Below are 16,107 nucleotides of genomic sequence, written 5' to 3' on the forward strand. Positions count from 1 at the left end.
CTTGTCTTATACCTATATTGGTCACATCTAGTCTAGAGACTAGTACCAAAACCCCAAATATTTATACTCCAAAACCAGGAGGGTGTGCCTGGGAAAGGATGGTTTCGCCCTATCGTACTGAAAAAAAACATCTGTTGAGATGCAAACAAACAATCCTAACTGTCAAAGCCAACGACAGTCGTTGAAGTGTAATTTCTCCTCGTTAGCATTGAGGTATTGTGTGGCAGAACAACTACTAAAAGTCCAAAATCTGAAAAAGTCGGAATCCCCACGTAAGCATTCCATTCAGTTGTAAACAAATGGCATTCTGGACCAGAATGTTTCTAACTCCTGTTGTTTGTTGGAGGCTAAATTGCAGAGTCTTTGAGGAATGGTTGAAAGGACAGTGTTGTATGAGGGATGATGAAGCCTACTCGGCTGAGAGGCCAAACGTCTTCCAAGACAAACCAAACAGTCCAGTTGCGATCGACTGAATGCCCTGAGAATGCCTCCGTGCTGTTCACCCGGTTTCTCAAGTCGGCCCTCTGCCACAGGTACGGAATCTTCGAGCGGTGCAGGGAGCTGGTGGAGGCGGGATTCGACGTCCGGCAGCCAGACAAAGAAAACGTGACACTCCTCCACTGGGCTGCCATCAACAACAGGATAGACTTGGTCAAGTGAGGGCACGTTTTCTTGCCTTGATGTCTCGGGAGCGTGTGATGGAATACTCACAAGTTTTCATTACAGGTACTACATATCAAAGGGGGCCGTAGTGGACCAGCTGGGCGGAGACCTCAACTCCACACCTCTGCACTGGGCCACCAGGTACATACATGACTTGCAGTAGTTTGTTTTCCCCTTACACTAGACATCAGTGGTCATGTGACATCTCCTGACTCCTACATTATAGATAGCTTGCTCTCCACCTGCAAATGACCTTTTAAAGCCTCCCACGGTCTTCCCTCGCTGTGACGGTAATGGTGGCTTGCTTTACTAATCTTCATGGTCCTGTGTGGAAAAGAACTTTGCACACTATGTTGGATCCACTAGGGACTGTACTTAGAGGGGGGGTTACCCACATATGGCCCACGACCCCCCCAAGTCCAGATCGGGGTCGACGGTGATGATGACATTCCGCTACCTCCCAAGAAAGGAACTTCTTTTCAAAACAACATTTAATACTTTTTTGACACTTTTTTGACACTCCTGCAGCTGATAAGAAGAGGGGAGAGTATTATTAATACTATTACTCTTCACGTTTAGTAACTACAAGAAGTGAATGCAGTAACAGTTTGTAGCAATATAACAATATAACAATGTATCATAATTATTACACAATATGAGAATGTGTGCTGTATAAATTAATGAATGAATTATTTCATTTAATTATAGCAAATTTATCACAGTAAATATGCAGGGATTACCTAAACTGATGTGTTGTGTTAATTTAGCAATACAAAGTGTAGTTGTTGATTGTTTCATTTCTAATGAATTAAACACAACATTAAACCAAGTACAAGAGCAAATTGGGCAGATTTTGCCAATGTATTGTGTTAATTAAGCAGTATAAAATATATGACAATGATTTACTCGTCAGTTGCTTTATTTTATTTATAAAAGCTTAGACCACAAATGAAAAGACATACAGGAGGCCGTGTATTTAAAAAGTGTTAGTTTGCATTTCTCTTGAAGGACTTGGATGACACAAGGTCTTCCAATCATGTCAGACTCGGCTGCTGGCCTGAAAAAATATGTCAGCACTGGGACCTGAAAAATACTCCTGACCTAAAAATACTCATACAAAAGAAAAGTGGAATAAAAGAGGAAACAGGTGAAATGTAACGAGAAAAAGTTGCAATGTTGATCATTTTAACTCAAAGCTGCCATGCAGGCTGTTTTTTTCCCTTTAAAACTGTCACTGCTCAAAAAATAACAATAAATCAAATCACATCATATATTCCACTTTGAAATATTTTTTGGGGAAAATACTGCATATTTTTTAGGGAAAATATAGCATATTTTTGGGGGGAAATATTACATATTTTGGGGGGGGGGAATATTGCATATTTTTGGGGGAAAATATTGCATATTTTTTAGGGGGAAAATATTGCATATATTTTGGGGGGAAAATATTGAATATTTTTTAGGGAAAATATCGCATATTTTTGGGGGGAAATATTACATATTTTGGGGGGGGGGAATATTGCATATTTTGTAGGGAAAAAATTGCATATTCTTTGGGGAAAATATTGCATCTTTTGGGGGGAAAATATTGCATCTTTTTTGGGGAAAATATTGCATCTTTTGTGTGTTTGCCATATTTGCCATAACGCTTTCTTTGATCTTATCCACAACAAGGTGAAGTGGTATTTTGTCGATAAACGCTGTATACATGGAGAATACACATCGTTCCAAAAGTGATCGCTTGTTTCATGGAGGCCGCCATGTTGAGACGTCAGACAACTCATGAATATTAATGAGTATTATAATAAGGCTGCTCAACAGAGCTCTGTGATTCGTCTGTTGAGCAAGACCGTCTCCTCGACTCTGCTCAACATTGCTATTTGATTGGTCTGTTGAGGAAACTCTCTGCTCAACAGAGCTCAACTATTGGTCTGTTGAGCAGAGCTTCTGGACTCGGAGGTGCACAAGCCTGGGAATCCCCAAGGTTTCTCATAGTCATTCACATCGACGTCCCTTGTGTGGGCTCTGTGCCAAGGATGTCGTTGTGGCTTGTGCAGCCCTTTGAGACTTTTGTGATTTAGGGCTATATAAATAAACATTGATTGACTTAATTTCTACCTAATCAGTTTTTTTTTGTTTTTTTTGTCCTGTCCAACCACTCAGACAAATCATGTTGTTGATGTAGATCAGTGGTTCTTAACCTTGTTGGAGGTACCGAACCCCACCAGTTTCATTCACAGAATCCTTCTTTAGTGAAAAAAATTATGGTATATATATTTTTTAAATTGAAGACAGTTATGTTTTTTTACTGGTGCACAAAATGAACCGTGCATGAACATCACCTTGTTCAACGAACAAAACCAACACAGTGCATGAACTCACAACAAATTACTGTCAGGTTCAAACACCGAACTATCTGTTACACAAGACAAGAAGAAAGGAATCAAGCAGAGACAGAGTTGAATTTTACTCATGAGGAGAGACGTATTGGGCTGTACACTCAGATACAGTTTCACCCTACGCTCTAAGGTACAGTCCCACGTGCTCCTCTATTTATTCGGGTCCCTAGTTAACATCACTGAGGCTGCTTCTGAAGGCAGGGGTAATGCAAGCAGCCCCAGTAGACACAATATATGATTATTCAGAATGGAAATGTGCTGACACTCGTGATTTCGCCCGGCCTCTGTTTTGTCTGTGTTGTGGTACTCGATGTCCGTCCTTGGCTGTCAGCAGGCAAGGTCTGGAAACAAACTGCTGACACGAGACAACTCGCAAAGCAAGATTACAAGTTGTAGAATAGTACAACTTCAGCACAATTGATAATAACTATAGCAACGGCCTTTAAGCATAAGAGTTGTGTGATAACTTTTACATGATTATTTTAACATTTACACACCTGCAAATCATATGGAAAATTAAAGGGAACATTGTTTCGGGGGTATCCATAACACGGTGATAGGGAGAAGTTTTTACTTACACGATGAGTCGGGTGTGTCTTGACCTTCGCCGAACCCCTGAGACCGACTCACCGAACCCCTGGGGTTCGATCGAACCCAGGTTAAGATGATCTATATCTGCTGTACAGATTTACTTTAGAAAAGAGACGCGTGGGACACTTCTCGTGTTGCCTTATTTGTATTTGACTGTATTAAATGGATTTATATTGTTTTTTGGTGCAGCCGGGCCAGAGCAGGATGGGATAGAATGAGAAGAAAAGGAACAATAACAATAACAACCACAACAACAGAACAGCATCAGCAAATACGATATGTACAAATATGATAGTAAAAGTGATTATTTTCCCTTCCAACCCCTCAGGGTGAAGAAAACATTTTGCACCCACTTTCTGTCGTGACATTGAATAGTATAATCTGTCTGTTATTGTTATAAGTACACCTCTGCATAATCATAATACCATCAAAGAAAACAAAAACAATTTTTTTTAGTCCGCAACAGAAAAGATTCAAAGTGCGTCGATTTGCCTGAATTTTAAAAAAATGTACCGTATTTTTCGGACCATAGGGCGCACCGGATCATAAGGCGCACTGCCAATGGGAGGGTTTATTCAGGTCTTTTTTCATACAAATGGCGCATTATAGGGGTCATATTATGATTTTTTTCTAAATTTAAAAGACTTCCTTGTGGTCTACATAACATGTAATGGTGGTTATTTGGTCAAAATGTTGCATAGATGATGTTTTACAGATCATCTTCAAGTCGCTTTCTGACAGTCGCTTCAGGATGCGCCGTTTTGTGGGCGGTCTTATTTACGTGGCTCACCTTCGACAGCGTCATCTTTGTTGTCGCGGTGTAGCTTGCAAGGACGGGAGTGGAAGAAGTGTCAAAAGATGGAGCTAACTGTTTTAATGACATTCAGACTTTACTTCAATCAATAACGGAGCAGCATCTCCTCATCCGTGGCTCACTAGTGCAACACTAACGCCGGAAATATGTCCCGTGAAAAACCGTCCGACCGGAACTCTCTAATAACTAAAGTTCCTTGGGTGAATAATGTAAACTCACTACAGTTTTTAGAGCTTTGATAGCTAGTCTACTGACAGATATGAGTAAGAACTTTACAGTACTTTACATTAGAAATGGCAACAGCATAAGAAGGTAGAGAAAAAGAAGAAGCTTATCGACTACGGTGTCGCCACGGACTACAATTGCGGACCAGCGCACATTTTCAGGACTTATGCAGATCCCAAATACACATCAGCAGGTACCAGAAGGTAAGAAAAGTTGGTTTTGCATAATATTGCAAAACAAAACGCCAGGGAATATGTCTGCCATATAGGTGCCATTTTGCGGTCCTTTTACACACACCATAATAATACTTGTATGTTTAATGCGCCGACAAGCCATCAAGCGGTGCGGCTTCATAGCTTACCAAAGTCGTTCTAAAAACATTTTGACATATTTTTGCGCGCCGTGTGTAATGTTCTATATTCTCAATGGAACATCTAAAGTTTTGGTGTTGTTTACTGGCCTCATTTTGCAGTCTACACGTATCTCTTATGTGTGACTGCCATCTACTGGTCACACTTATCATCGTACCAAATAAAATTGCTTCGAGGTCGGTAAGCACAACCAGAATTATGCCGTACATTAGGTGCATCGGGTTATAAGGCGCACTGTCGATTTTTGAGAACATGAAGGGATTCTAAGTTCGCCTTATAATACGGTAATCCTTTTTTAAACTATAAACATTTTTTGACCGACTTGAACCATTTGATACTGAAAATTAAAATTCAATTAACGCAAAAAATAATACAAGTTTGACAAATTTCAGTTTCTTTAACTTGGCGCACAATATATAAAACACTTTAACCTACAAAACAAAAACAATTTGTGCGGTTTTTTATTTATTTTTTAATTTCGTTTTTTTTTGTTGGCTGAACGCAGAAAAAAGGTCATACCCAATGCATATGTGAAGCTGTCATTGAAGCATCTATAAGTATCGAGTATATACAGTGCATCTTGTAAGTATTCACAACGCTTCACTTTTTCCACATTTTGTTTTGTTACAGCTTTATTCCAAAATGGAATAAATACATTTTTGTCCTTAAAAGTCTACACATAATACCCCATAGTGACAATATGACATTTTTTTTAATTATTATAATTTTTTTAATCAATTGCAATTTTATTTTAAAATTGATTTAAAATTAAATTAATTAAAATTAGTTTTCATACCGACAGCCATCAGACTGTATAATGCGTATGTTCCTTCTTGATTGTACTTAAATGTAGAATATATGTTTAATATATTTATATTATTCACATGTGAATAATGCTGTATAATAGACTGTATTTATATTATTCACATGTGAATAATGCTGTATAATAGACTGTATTTATATTATTCACATGTGAATAATGCTGTATAATATTTATTGTCTATTGTGAGCTAACTGTGGTGCTGAATTTCCCCCAGGGATCAATAATGTACTTTCTATTCTATTCTATTCTATTAAAAAGACATGTACATAAGTATTAACAGCTTTTGTTGATGCACCTTTGGCAGCAATTACGGCCTTAAGTCTTTTTGATTACGATGCCACAAGCTTGCCACACCTATCTTTGGACAGTTTCAACCATTCGAATGTAATAATATAGTTCGGCATTGACCTTGGAGACCATTTCTCCTGCTTGTCTATCCTGTAACAATAGGAATTATTATTGTTGCACACAGATGTCTAAGAGTAACACGCTGGAGGTCAGAGTTGTCAGCAAGTGTCAGTTTACCAAAGGTAATACTCGATTGTCCAGTTTGTAAAATCTGTGGTCAGAACGATTTGAAACACGTCAAACAGCATCGGCAGCTTCTCCATATTTTCATGGATAAGTGTGCATGTTTGAGGCTGGCTCCGTCTTCCTGTGATGCAAACTGGTAGGGGTTAACTCACCAGTAAGACATGCTTTTAATGGTTTGTTTCTCGGATTTGTTCATCCGCTTCTTCTCCCTTGCACTAACTTTCTTAGTTCCTGTGGTTGGAGGGCAGAATCGTGTCGATCTGGAGACAGTGTCTAAGACCTAGGGTTAATAGCAGCGACCGCAGCAAACGTATAGCCACAGGACTGATGAGAAAGCGTTTGAAAGTAAAGACCTTGGGGGGAAAGCACTCAACGTTAATTTTATGGTTTATCTGGAGGCACATTAGTGGGAAAAATGCACTTTATTATTTGAACCCAGACTTCTTCGCTTTACAATTAAATGTTGCGCTATTGTACTACTGTTGGTGATGAATAGACCTTTGTTTATTTAGTTTTTGTCTATCAAGGAGATGTTAATCCACTTGTTACGGTAATTACAATGCAGAATCTTATTGTCATACTTCTATTGGGCTCATTTACTTATGTTGTGTTGGACAGATAGTTTTTTTTGTATTTTATGAAATCATTCAGAATTTATTTTAGAAATACTCTAAAAGTTGAAATATCAATACATTTCAACTTTTTTGCTCTACAAAATCATTCTAATTGTTTGCATGGGTCAGAATTTATAGTTCATTAAAACATCAGTTGTCTTATTCCCTACAATAGATTTGTATATTTTTGGTAGAGTGTAAAATGTGAACTGTTCAATGAATTTATTCTCACAAATCTTGTGTAAATATATCAACAAATATATTGTTTGTAAAGTTTTGGAACTTATCGGTATCTGTTCACATTTCCATGACCGTGCATCCCTTGTGGCTTTACAATTGCATTGGCTTTTCAAAGATCAATCATCATGATTGGATGTCATTGGTCAGAGCTACGTTGCTACATTTAGGCACACACAAACTAGTGGCTATTGTCCTACAGGAGAGAGGGTAAACACTTTTCTATTGGTTTGAGTGAAGTGTCAGTCAAAAGTTTGAAGTTCAGAGTTGTTTTGATGGCATTGTGTGGCTAAATCGCTTTACCATTAACAAAACGTGGAATATAAGCGTTTTTGGAAGAAAATAATGGACGTGTGCAGCAGTGGTTAGTGTTTTTATGGAAGTAAGGATTGTTTTGGACTAACAGTTTTACTGCAGTACACTGCATGTACTGACTTTTTGTCACCGCAACAGAACTAGGGTTGTCCCGATACCAATAATTTGGTACTGGTACCAAAATGTATATCGATACTTTTCCAAATAAAGGGTACTACGAAAAAGTGTCAATTTTGGCTTCATTTTAACAGAAAATCTGACAATACAATAAACATATGTTTTTTGTTGCACTCAAAGAAGAATTTACAATTTTCCATAATACATATAATCTGCCATAATCAAGAATTAGATTAGAATATAATAAAAAAAACTTTACTGACATATTAAATGCTTCATGATTTATGGTTGCCAATGTCTGGGCCTGTGCTTTAAGAAAAATACGATTATTAGTAAGTACTAAAAACAAAACTATAGATAAATATACACAGATAAGCCACGTAGCAGGTAAAACACACATTTGTTAAAGATAAAACAAATCGTAGCAATTTGTTACCAAATTCAGTCATTTTACTTGCATTAATTGACATTAGATGGGCGGTCTTAACTCCGCTAATATTTGGCATCACGCCAAGCAGCTGTGTGCAAGTCTACGTATCTACATGTTATCGATACATGTTATGTATCTACATGTTACGTATCGACATGTTACGTATCGACATATTACGTATCGACATGTTACGTATCTGCATGTTACATATCGACATGTTACGTATCTACATCTCATGTATCTACATGTTACGTATATATTTGCTACTTATCTACAGCTTACATAACGAAATGTTACGTATCGATATGTTACGTATCGACATGTTACGTAGCGACATGTTACGTATCGACATGTTACGTAGCGACATGTTACGTATCGACATGTTACGTATCGACATGTTACGACATGTTACGTGTCTACATTTAATGTATCTACATGTTATGTATCGACATGTTACATATCGACATGTTACGTATCGACATGTTACGTATCGACATGTTACGTATCTACATGTTATGTATCAACATGTTACGTATCGACATGTTACATATCGACATGTTATGTATCCACATGTTACATATCGACATGTTACGTATCGATATGTTACGTATCTACATGTTGTGTATCTACATGTTACGTATGTACATGTTGTGTATCGACATGTTACGTATCTACATGTTACGTATCGACATGTTACGTATCTACATCTTACGTATCTACATCTTACGTATCTACATGTTATGTATCTACATCTTACGTATCTACATCTTACGTATCTACATCTTACGTATCTACATGTTACGTATCTACATGTTATGTATCGACATGTTACGTATCGACATGTTACGTATCGACATGTTACGTATCTACATCTTACGTATCGACATGTTACGTATCGACATGTTACATAGCGACATGTTACCTATTGACATGTTACGTATCGACATGTTACGACATGTTACGTGTCTACATTTTATGTATCTACATGTTATGTATCGACATGTTGCGTATCGACATGTTACGTATCGACATGTTACGTATCGACATGTTACGTATGTACATGTTATGTATCGACATGTTACATATCGACATGTTACGTATCGACATCTTACGTATCGACATGTTACATATCGACATGTTATATATCCACATGTTACATATCGACATGTTACGTATCGATATGTTACGTATCTACATGTTGTGTATCTACATGTTACATATCTACATGTTGTGTATCGGCATGTTACGTATCTACATGTTACGTATCGACATGTTACGTATCGACATGTTACGTATCTACAAGTTACGTATCTACATCTTACATATCTACATCTTACGTATCTACATGTTATGTATCGACATGTTACGTATCGAACTGTTACGCATCGACATGTTACGTATCTACATGTCACGTATCTACAGGTTACGTATGTACAGGTTACGTACCTACATGTCACGTATCTACAAGTTACGTATCTACAGGTTATGTATCTACATGTTATGTATCTACATGTTATGTATCTACATGTTATGTATCTTCATGTTGCGTATCTACATGTTATGTATCTCCATGTTATGTATCTCACTCTGTAGTCACCGCCGCACAGTGGCATTCAGATGAAAGAACAGTACCGGTACTTTTCAAAGGCAATAAAGTACCGATTTCAATCAATTAGTATCGCGGTACTTCGTTAATACCGGTATACCGCACAACCCTAAACAGAACATTCTGTATGACACTTGTATCCACTGTTCAAATACTTCCAAGGTTAGTTTCATTCTTCTTTGTCTGGCATGTGAAATGTCCACGTCAAAATATCACTTCTGCGTTTTTTAATGAAATAAGGATGGCAGTCAGAGGAGGAGGGTCAAAAGATGCAGCTAACTTTGTTTTCTTATCAGCAATTAAGCAGTAAATAAGCATCCGGGGCTTATGAGTGAAACACACAGTACGGTAAATGTGTCCCGGGAAAACCCGTTTGACCGGAACTCTAACAATAACAAGAGTTCTATAGGTGAATTATGTAAACTCACTACAATATCAAAAAATAGGATCCAAACAATATTTGTTGAACACTTGCCTCAGCCGCTGGACTAACTCGCTGCTGTGTACTTGTTGTCGACTGCGTTGACGGCCTCCTACGTTGTACGCAGAGGTCACAACATAGGAAGTATATTACCTGAGGGGGCGTGGCTATAGGATAGAATTTATAGCATTCTTTGCATGAATGCTATAGATTTTTACATGACATTTCAAATATAATAATGATAGTAAATTACTAAAGAAACCAAAACTAAACTTTCTGTGGTACATGACATAGGACATGTAAGTGTCAAAAAGACAGCCAAAAGAGGTGGGTGGATGAGAATAAATCTAAAGGTCAAATCTAATGAATCCAATTACAGGTAATGTAGTCTCCGATTTCAACATTTCCTTTCAAGGCTTACGTGGCAACACTTTGTGCCGATGGAAATGTTCCTCTTTTTTTTTTTGGGTCAGTTTTCCTCAAACGGTGCTCACACAAACTTTTAAGTTAAAGTTAAAGTGCCAATGATTGTCACACACACACTGGGTGTGGTGATATTATTCTCTGCATTTGACCCATCCCCTTGTTCACCCCCTGGGAGGTGAGGGGAGCAGTGAGCAGCAGCGGCCGCGCCCGGGAATCATTTTGGTGATTTAACCCCCAATTCCAACCCTTGATGCTGAGTGCCAAGCGGGGAGGTAATGGGTCCCATTTTTATAGTCTTTGGTTTGACTCGGCTGGGGTTTGAACTCACGACCTACCGATCTCAGGGCGGACACTCTAACCACAAGGCCACTGAGCAGGTTACAACAAAAGTTTGGATACACCTTCTCATTCAATGCGTTTTCTTTGTTTTCATGACTATTTGTCACTGAAGGCATTTTCATGACTATTTGTCACTGAAGGCATCACAACTATAACATGTGAAGTTATGTACTTAACAAACAAAGGTGAAATAACCGAAAATTGAACTGAACATGTTTTATATTCTAGTTTCTTCAAAATAGCCACACTTTGCTGTGATTACTGCTTTGCACACTCTTGGCATTCTCTTGATGAGCTTCAAGAGTTTGTCACCGGAAATGGTTTTTCACTTCGCAGGTGTGCTTGAAGCTCATCGAGAGAATGCCAAGGGTTGGAATTGGGGGTTCAATCCCCAAAAATGATTCCCGGGCGCGGCCACCACTGCTGCTCACTGCTCACTTCCCAGGGGGTGATCAAGGGTGACGGGTCAAATGCAGAGAATAGTTTTGCCACACCTAGTGTGTGTGTGACAATCATTGGTACTTTAACTTTAAAGAGTGTGCAAAGCAGTAATTGGAACAAATGGTGACTATTTTGAAGAAACTAGAATATCAACATGTTTTCAGTTATTTCACCTTTTTTGTTTAGGTACATAACTCAAAAGGGACAAGCGGTAGAAAATGGATGGATGGATGGACATAACTCCACATGTGTTCATTCATAGTTGTGATGCCTTCAATGACAAATCTACAATGTAAATAGTCATGAAAATAAAGAAAACGCATTGAAATGAGTAGTTGAGTCCAAACTTTTGGCCTTTACTGTCCATCCATCCATCCATTTTCTACCGCTTGTCCCTTTTGAGGTCGCGGGGGGTGCTGGAGCCTATCTCAGCTGCATTCGGGCGGAAGGCGGAGTACACCCTGGACAAGTTGCCACCTAATCGCCGGGCCAACACAGATAGACAGACAACATTCACACTCACATACATTCACACACTAGGGCCCATTTAGTGTCGACAATCAACCTATCCCCAGGTGCATGTCTTTGGAGGTGGGAGGAAGCCGGAGTACCCACGCAGTCACAGGGAGAACATGCAAACTCCACACAGAAAGATCCCGAGCCCGGGTTCGAACTCAGGACTTCTCAGGACCTTCGTATTGTCAGGCACATGCACTAACCCCTGTTCCACCGTGCTGCCCGGCCTGTACTGTATATCAGTCAAATCTCAGTTCCAATGGTATCTTAAAGGCCTACTGAAAGCCACTACTACCAACCACGCAGTCTGATAGTTTATATATCAATGATGAAATCTTAACATTGCAACACATGCCAATACGGCCGGGTTAACTTATAAGGTGCAATTTTAAATTTCCCGCTAAACATCCGGTTGGAAACGTCAATGTATGATGCGTATGCGCGTGACGTCATGACGGCAACGGAAGTATTCGTACCCAATGTGTCACCATACAAACTGCTCTGTTTTCATCGAACAATTCCACAGTATTCTGGACATCTGTGTTGGTGAATCTTTTGCAATTTGTTTAATGAACAATGGAGATTGCAAAGAAGAAAGTTGTAGGTGGGATCGGTGTATTAGCGGCTGGCTGTAGCAACACAACAAGGAGTACTTACTTGGATAGCAGACGCGCTAGGCGATGCTAGCCGCCAACCGCACGGATGATCGGGTGAAGTCCTTCATCGCGCCGTCGATCGCTGGAACGCAGGTGAGCACGGGTGTTGATGAGCAGATGAGGGCTGGCTGGCGTAGGTGGAGCGCTAATGTTTTTATCATAGCTCTGTGAGGTCCGGTTGCTAAGTTGCTAAGTTAGCTTCAGCGTCGTTAGCAACAGCATTGTTAAGCTTTGCCAGGCTGAGAATTATTAACCATGTAGTTAACATGTCCATGGTTTAAAGGCCTACTGAAATGAATTTTTTTTATTTAAACGGGGATAGCAGATCTATTCTATGTGTCATACTTGATCATTTCGCGATATTGCCATATTTTTGCTGAAAGGATTTAGTATAGAACAACGACGATAAAGATTGCAACTTTTGGTATCTGATAAAAAAAAGGCTTGCCCCTACCGGAAGTAGCGTGACGTAGTCAGTTGAACATATACGCAAAGTTCCCTATTGTTTACAATGATGGCCGCATGAAGTGAGAGAGATTCGGACCGAGAAAGCGACAATTTCCCCATTAATTTGAGCGAGGATGAAAGATTTGTGGATGAGTAAAGTGCAAGTGAAGGACTAGTGGGGAGTTGAAGCTATTCAGATAGGGAAGATGCTGTGAGAGCCGGGGGTGACCTGATATTCAGCTGGGAATGACTACAACAGTAAATAAACACAAGACATATATATACTCTATTAGCCACAACACAACCAGGCTTATATTTAATATGCCACAAATTAATCCTGCCTAAAAACACCTACGTGTTTGTTATGCTAGCTCCTCTGCTAGCTCCTAGCTCCATAGAACACACCAATACAATTCAAACACCTGATCAACACACACAATCACTCAGCCCAAAAGACCGTTCACCTAACCCAAGGTTCATAAAGCTTATATATTTTTAAAAAGTTACGTACGTGACGCGCACATACGGTCAAGCTATCAAATGTTTAGCAGCCAAGGCTGCATACTCACGGTACCTGATATTCAGCTGGGAATGACTACAACAGTAAATAAACACAAGACATATATGTACTCTATTAGCCACAACACAACCAGGCTTATATTTAATATGCCACAAATTAATCCTGCATAAAAACACCTGCGTGTTTGTTATGCTAGCTCCTAGCTCCTATGCTAGCTCCTAGCTCCATAGAACACGCCAATACAATTCAAACACCTGATCAACACACACAATCACTCAGCCCAAAAGACAGTTCACCTAACCCAAGGTTCATAAAGCTCATATATTTTTAAAAAGTTACGTACGTGACGCGCACGTACGGTCAAGCTATCAAATGTTTAGCAGCCAAGGCTGCATACTCACGGTACATGGTATTCAGCTGGGAATGACTAGAACAGTAAATAAACACAAGACATATATTTACTCTATTAGCCACAACACAACCAGGCTTATATTTAATATGACACAAATTAATCCTGCATAAAAACACCTACGTCTTTGTTATGCTAACTCCTAGCTCCTATGCTAGCTCCTAGCTCCATAGAACACGCCAATACAATTCAAACACCTGATCAACACACACAATCACTCAGCCCAAAAGACCGTTCACCTAACCCAAGGTTCATAAAGCTTATATATTTTAAAAAAGTTACGTACATACGCAAAAAAAAGTTGCGCACATACGGTCAAGCGATCAAATGTTTAGAAGCCAAAGCTGCATACTCACAGTAGCACGTCTGCGTCTTTGTCATCCAAATCAAAGTAATCCTGGTAAGAGTCTGTGTTGTCCCAGTTCTCTACAGGCGTCTGTGTATCGAAGTCAAAAGTCCTCCTGGTTAGAGTCTCTGTTATCCGAGTTCTTCCATCTTGACTGCATCTTTCGGGAATGTAAACAAAGAAGCGCCGGCTGTGTACTGTTGTTGCTGACTACGTTCGAAAAATACGTCCATTTCGCACCGACAACTTTCTTCTTTGCTTGCTCAGCTTCTTTCTCCATAATGCAATGAACATGATTGCAACAGATTCACGAACACAGATGTCCAGAATACTGTGGAATTATGAAATGAAAACAGAGCTTTTTCGTATTGGCTTCAATGTGGAAGGCATACCCGCGTTCCCCGGGCTACGTCACGCGCATATGTCATCCTCAGAGAAGTTTAGCGGCAAATTTAAAATGTCACTTTATAAGTTAACCCGGCCGTATTGGCATGTGTTATAATGTTAATATTTCATCATTGATATATAAACTATCAGACTGCGTGGTCGGTAGTAGTGGGTTTCAGTAGGCCTTTAATAGTATTGTTGATCTTCTGTCTATCCTTCCAGTCAGGGATTTATTTATTTTGTTTCTATCTGCAATGGAGCCAGATGCTATCACGTTAGCTCAGTAGCTAAAGAGCTTCGCTGATGTATTGTCGTGGAGATAAAAGTCACTGTGAATGTCCATTTCGCGTTCTCGACTCTCATTTTCAAGAGGATATAGTATCCGAGGTGGTTTAAAATACAAATCCGTGATCCACAATAGAAAAAGGAGAGTGTGTGGAATCCAATGAGACCTTGTACCTAAGTTACGGTCAGAGCGAAAAAAGATACACCCTGCACCGCCTCTCTAGTTCTTCACTCTAACGTTCCTCATCCACGAATCTGTCATCCTCGCTCAAATTAATAGGGTAATCGTCGCTTTCTCGGTCCGAATCTCTCTCGCTCCATTGTAAACAACGGGGAATTGTGAGGAATCTTACCTCCTGTGACGTCACGCTACTTCCGGTATAGGCAAGGCTTTTTTTTATCAGCGACCAAAAGTTGCAAACTTTATCGTCGTTGTTCTATACTAAATCCTTTCACCAAAAATATGGCAATATCGCGAAATGATCAAGTATGACACATAGAATGGATCTGCTATCCCCGTTTAAATAAAAAAAATTCATTTCAGTTGGCCTTTAACATGTCCAGTTACATAACGGGCCCGGCGTTTAACCCTGATATTGTTATGAAAATAGACAGCCACAGAGGCCCACAATGCAACAGTGCATTATTAAATGAAAGTTGTACTGCGCCTCCTCCGGGACACATTATCGTGCCTTCTGTTTTCCCAGACAAGGCCACCTATCCATGGTGGTGCAGCTTATAAAGTACGGCTCCGACCCTTCTTTAATCGACGGCGAGGGATGCAGCTGTGTGCACCTGGCCGCCCAGTTCGGCCACACCTCCATTGTTGCCTACCTTATTGCCAAGGGACAGGTAAGAGTTGCACTCTCTACTTGCTGTGTTCTATTGTGTCTGTGCATGCCGTACCGCTGTTCTCCACCAGAGGGAGACATTGTACTGAGACGGTTCCCTCATGCGCCTAATGCATTCCTCTTCCCGCACGGCAGGATGTAGACATGATGGATCAGAATGGCATGACTCCTCTTATGTGGGCAGCCTACAGGACACACAGGTGTGTACATGTGCTTCTATCAGCTTCAGCATCGCACACACTGCTGCCATTTTATTCTTTGTTTTGCCCCTAAAACAAATGTGAAAACCCAACACAGGATGTCTTAAGTCGATATATCCGACTT

General features: G+C 39.7%; 1 protein-coding gene across 1 annotated transcript in view; it reads left to right on the top strand.

Annotated features, from left to right (window-relative positions):
• The window catches only part of zdhhc17 (zinc finger DHHC-type palmitoyltransferase 17), a 130,010-nt gene that overhangs the window by 42,877 nt on the left and 71,026 nt on the right, over positions 1-16,107 (top strand). The window contains exons 3-6 of the mRNA XM_062066273.1: positions 534-656; positions 727-804; positions 15,640-15,784; positions 15,919-15,983. Coding sequence (XP_061922257.1) covers positions 534-656; positions 727-804; positions 15,640-15,784; positions 15,919-15,983 — 411 coding nt within the window. The remainder of the gene's footprint in view (positions 1-533; positions 657-726; positions 805-15,639; positions 15,785-15,918; positions 15,984-16,107) is intronic.

Source organism: Entelurus aequoreus, linkage group LG12 (assembly GCF_033978785.1).
Source record: "Entelurus aequoreus isolate RoL-2023_Sb linkage group LG12, RoL_Eaeq_v1.1, whole genome shotgun sequence".
Taxonomy (NCBI): domain Eukaryota; kingdom Metazoa; phylum Chordata; class Actinopteri; order Syngnathiformes; family Syngnathidae; genus Entelurus; species Entelurus aequoreus.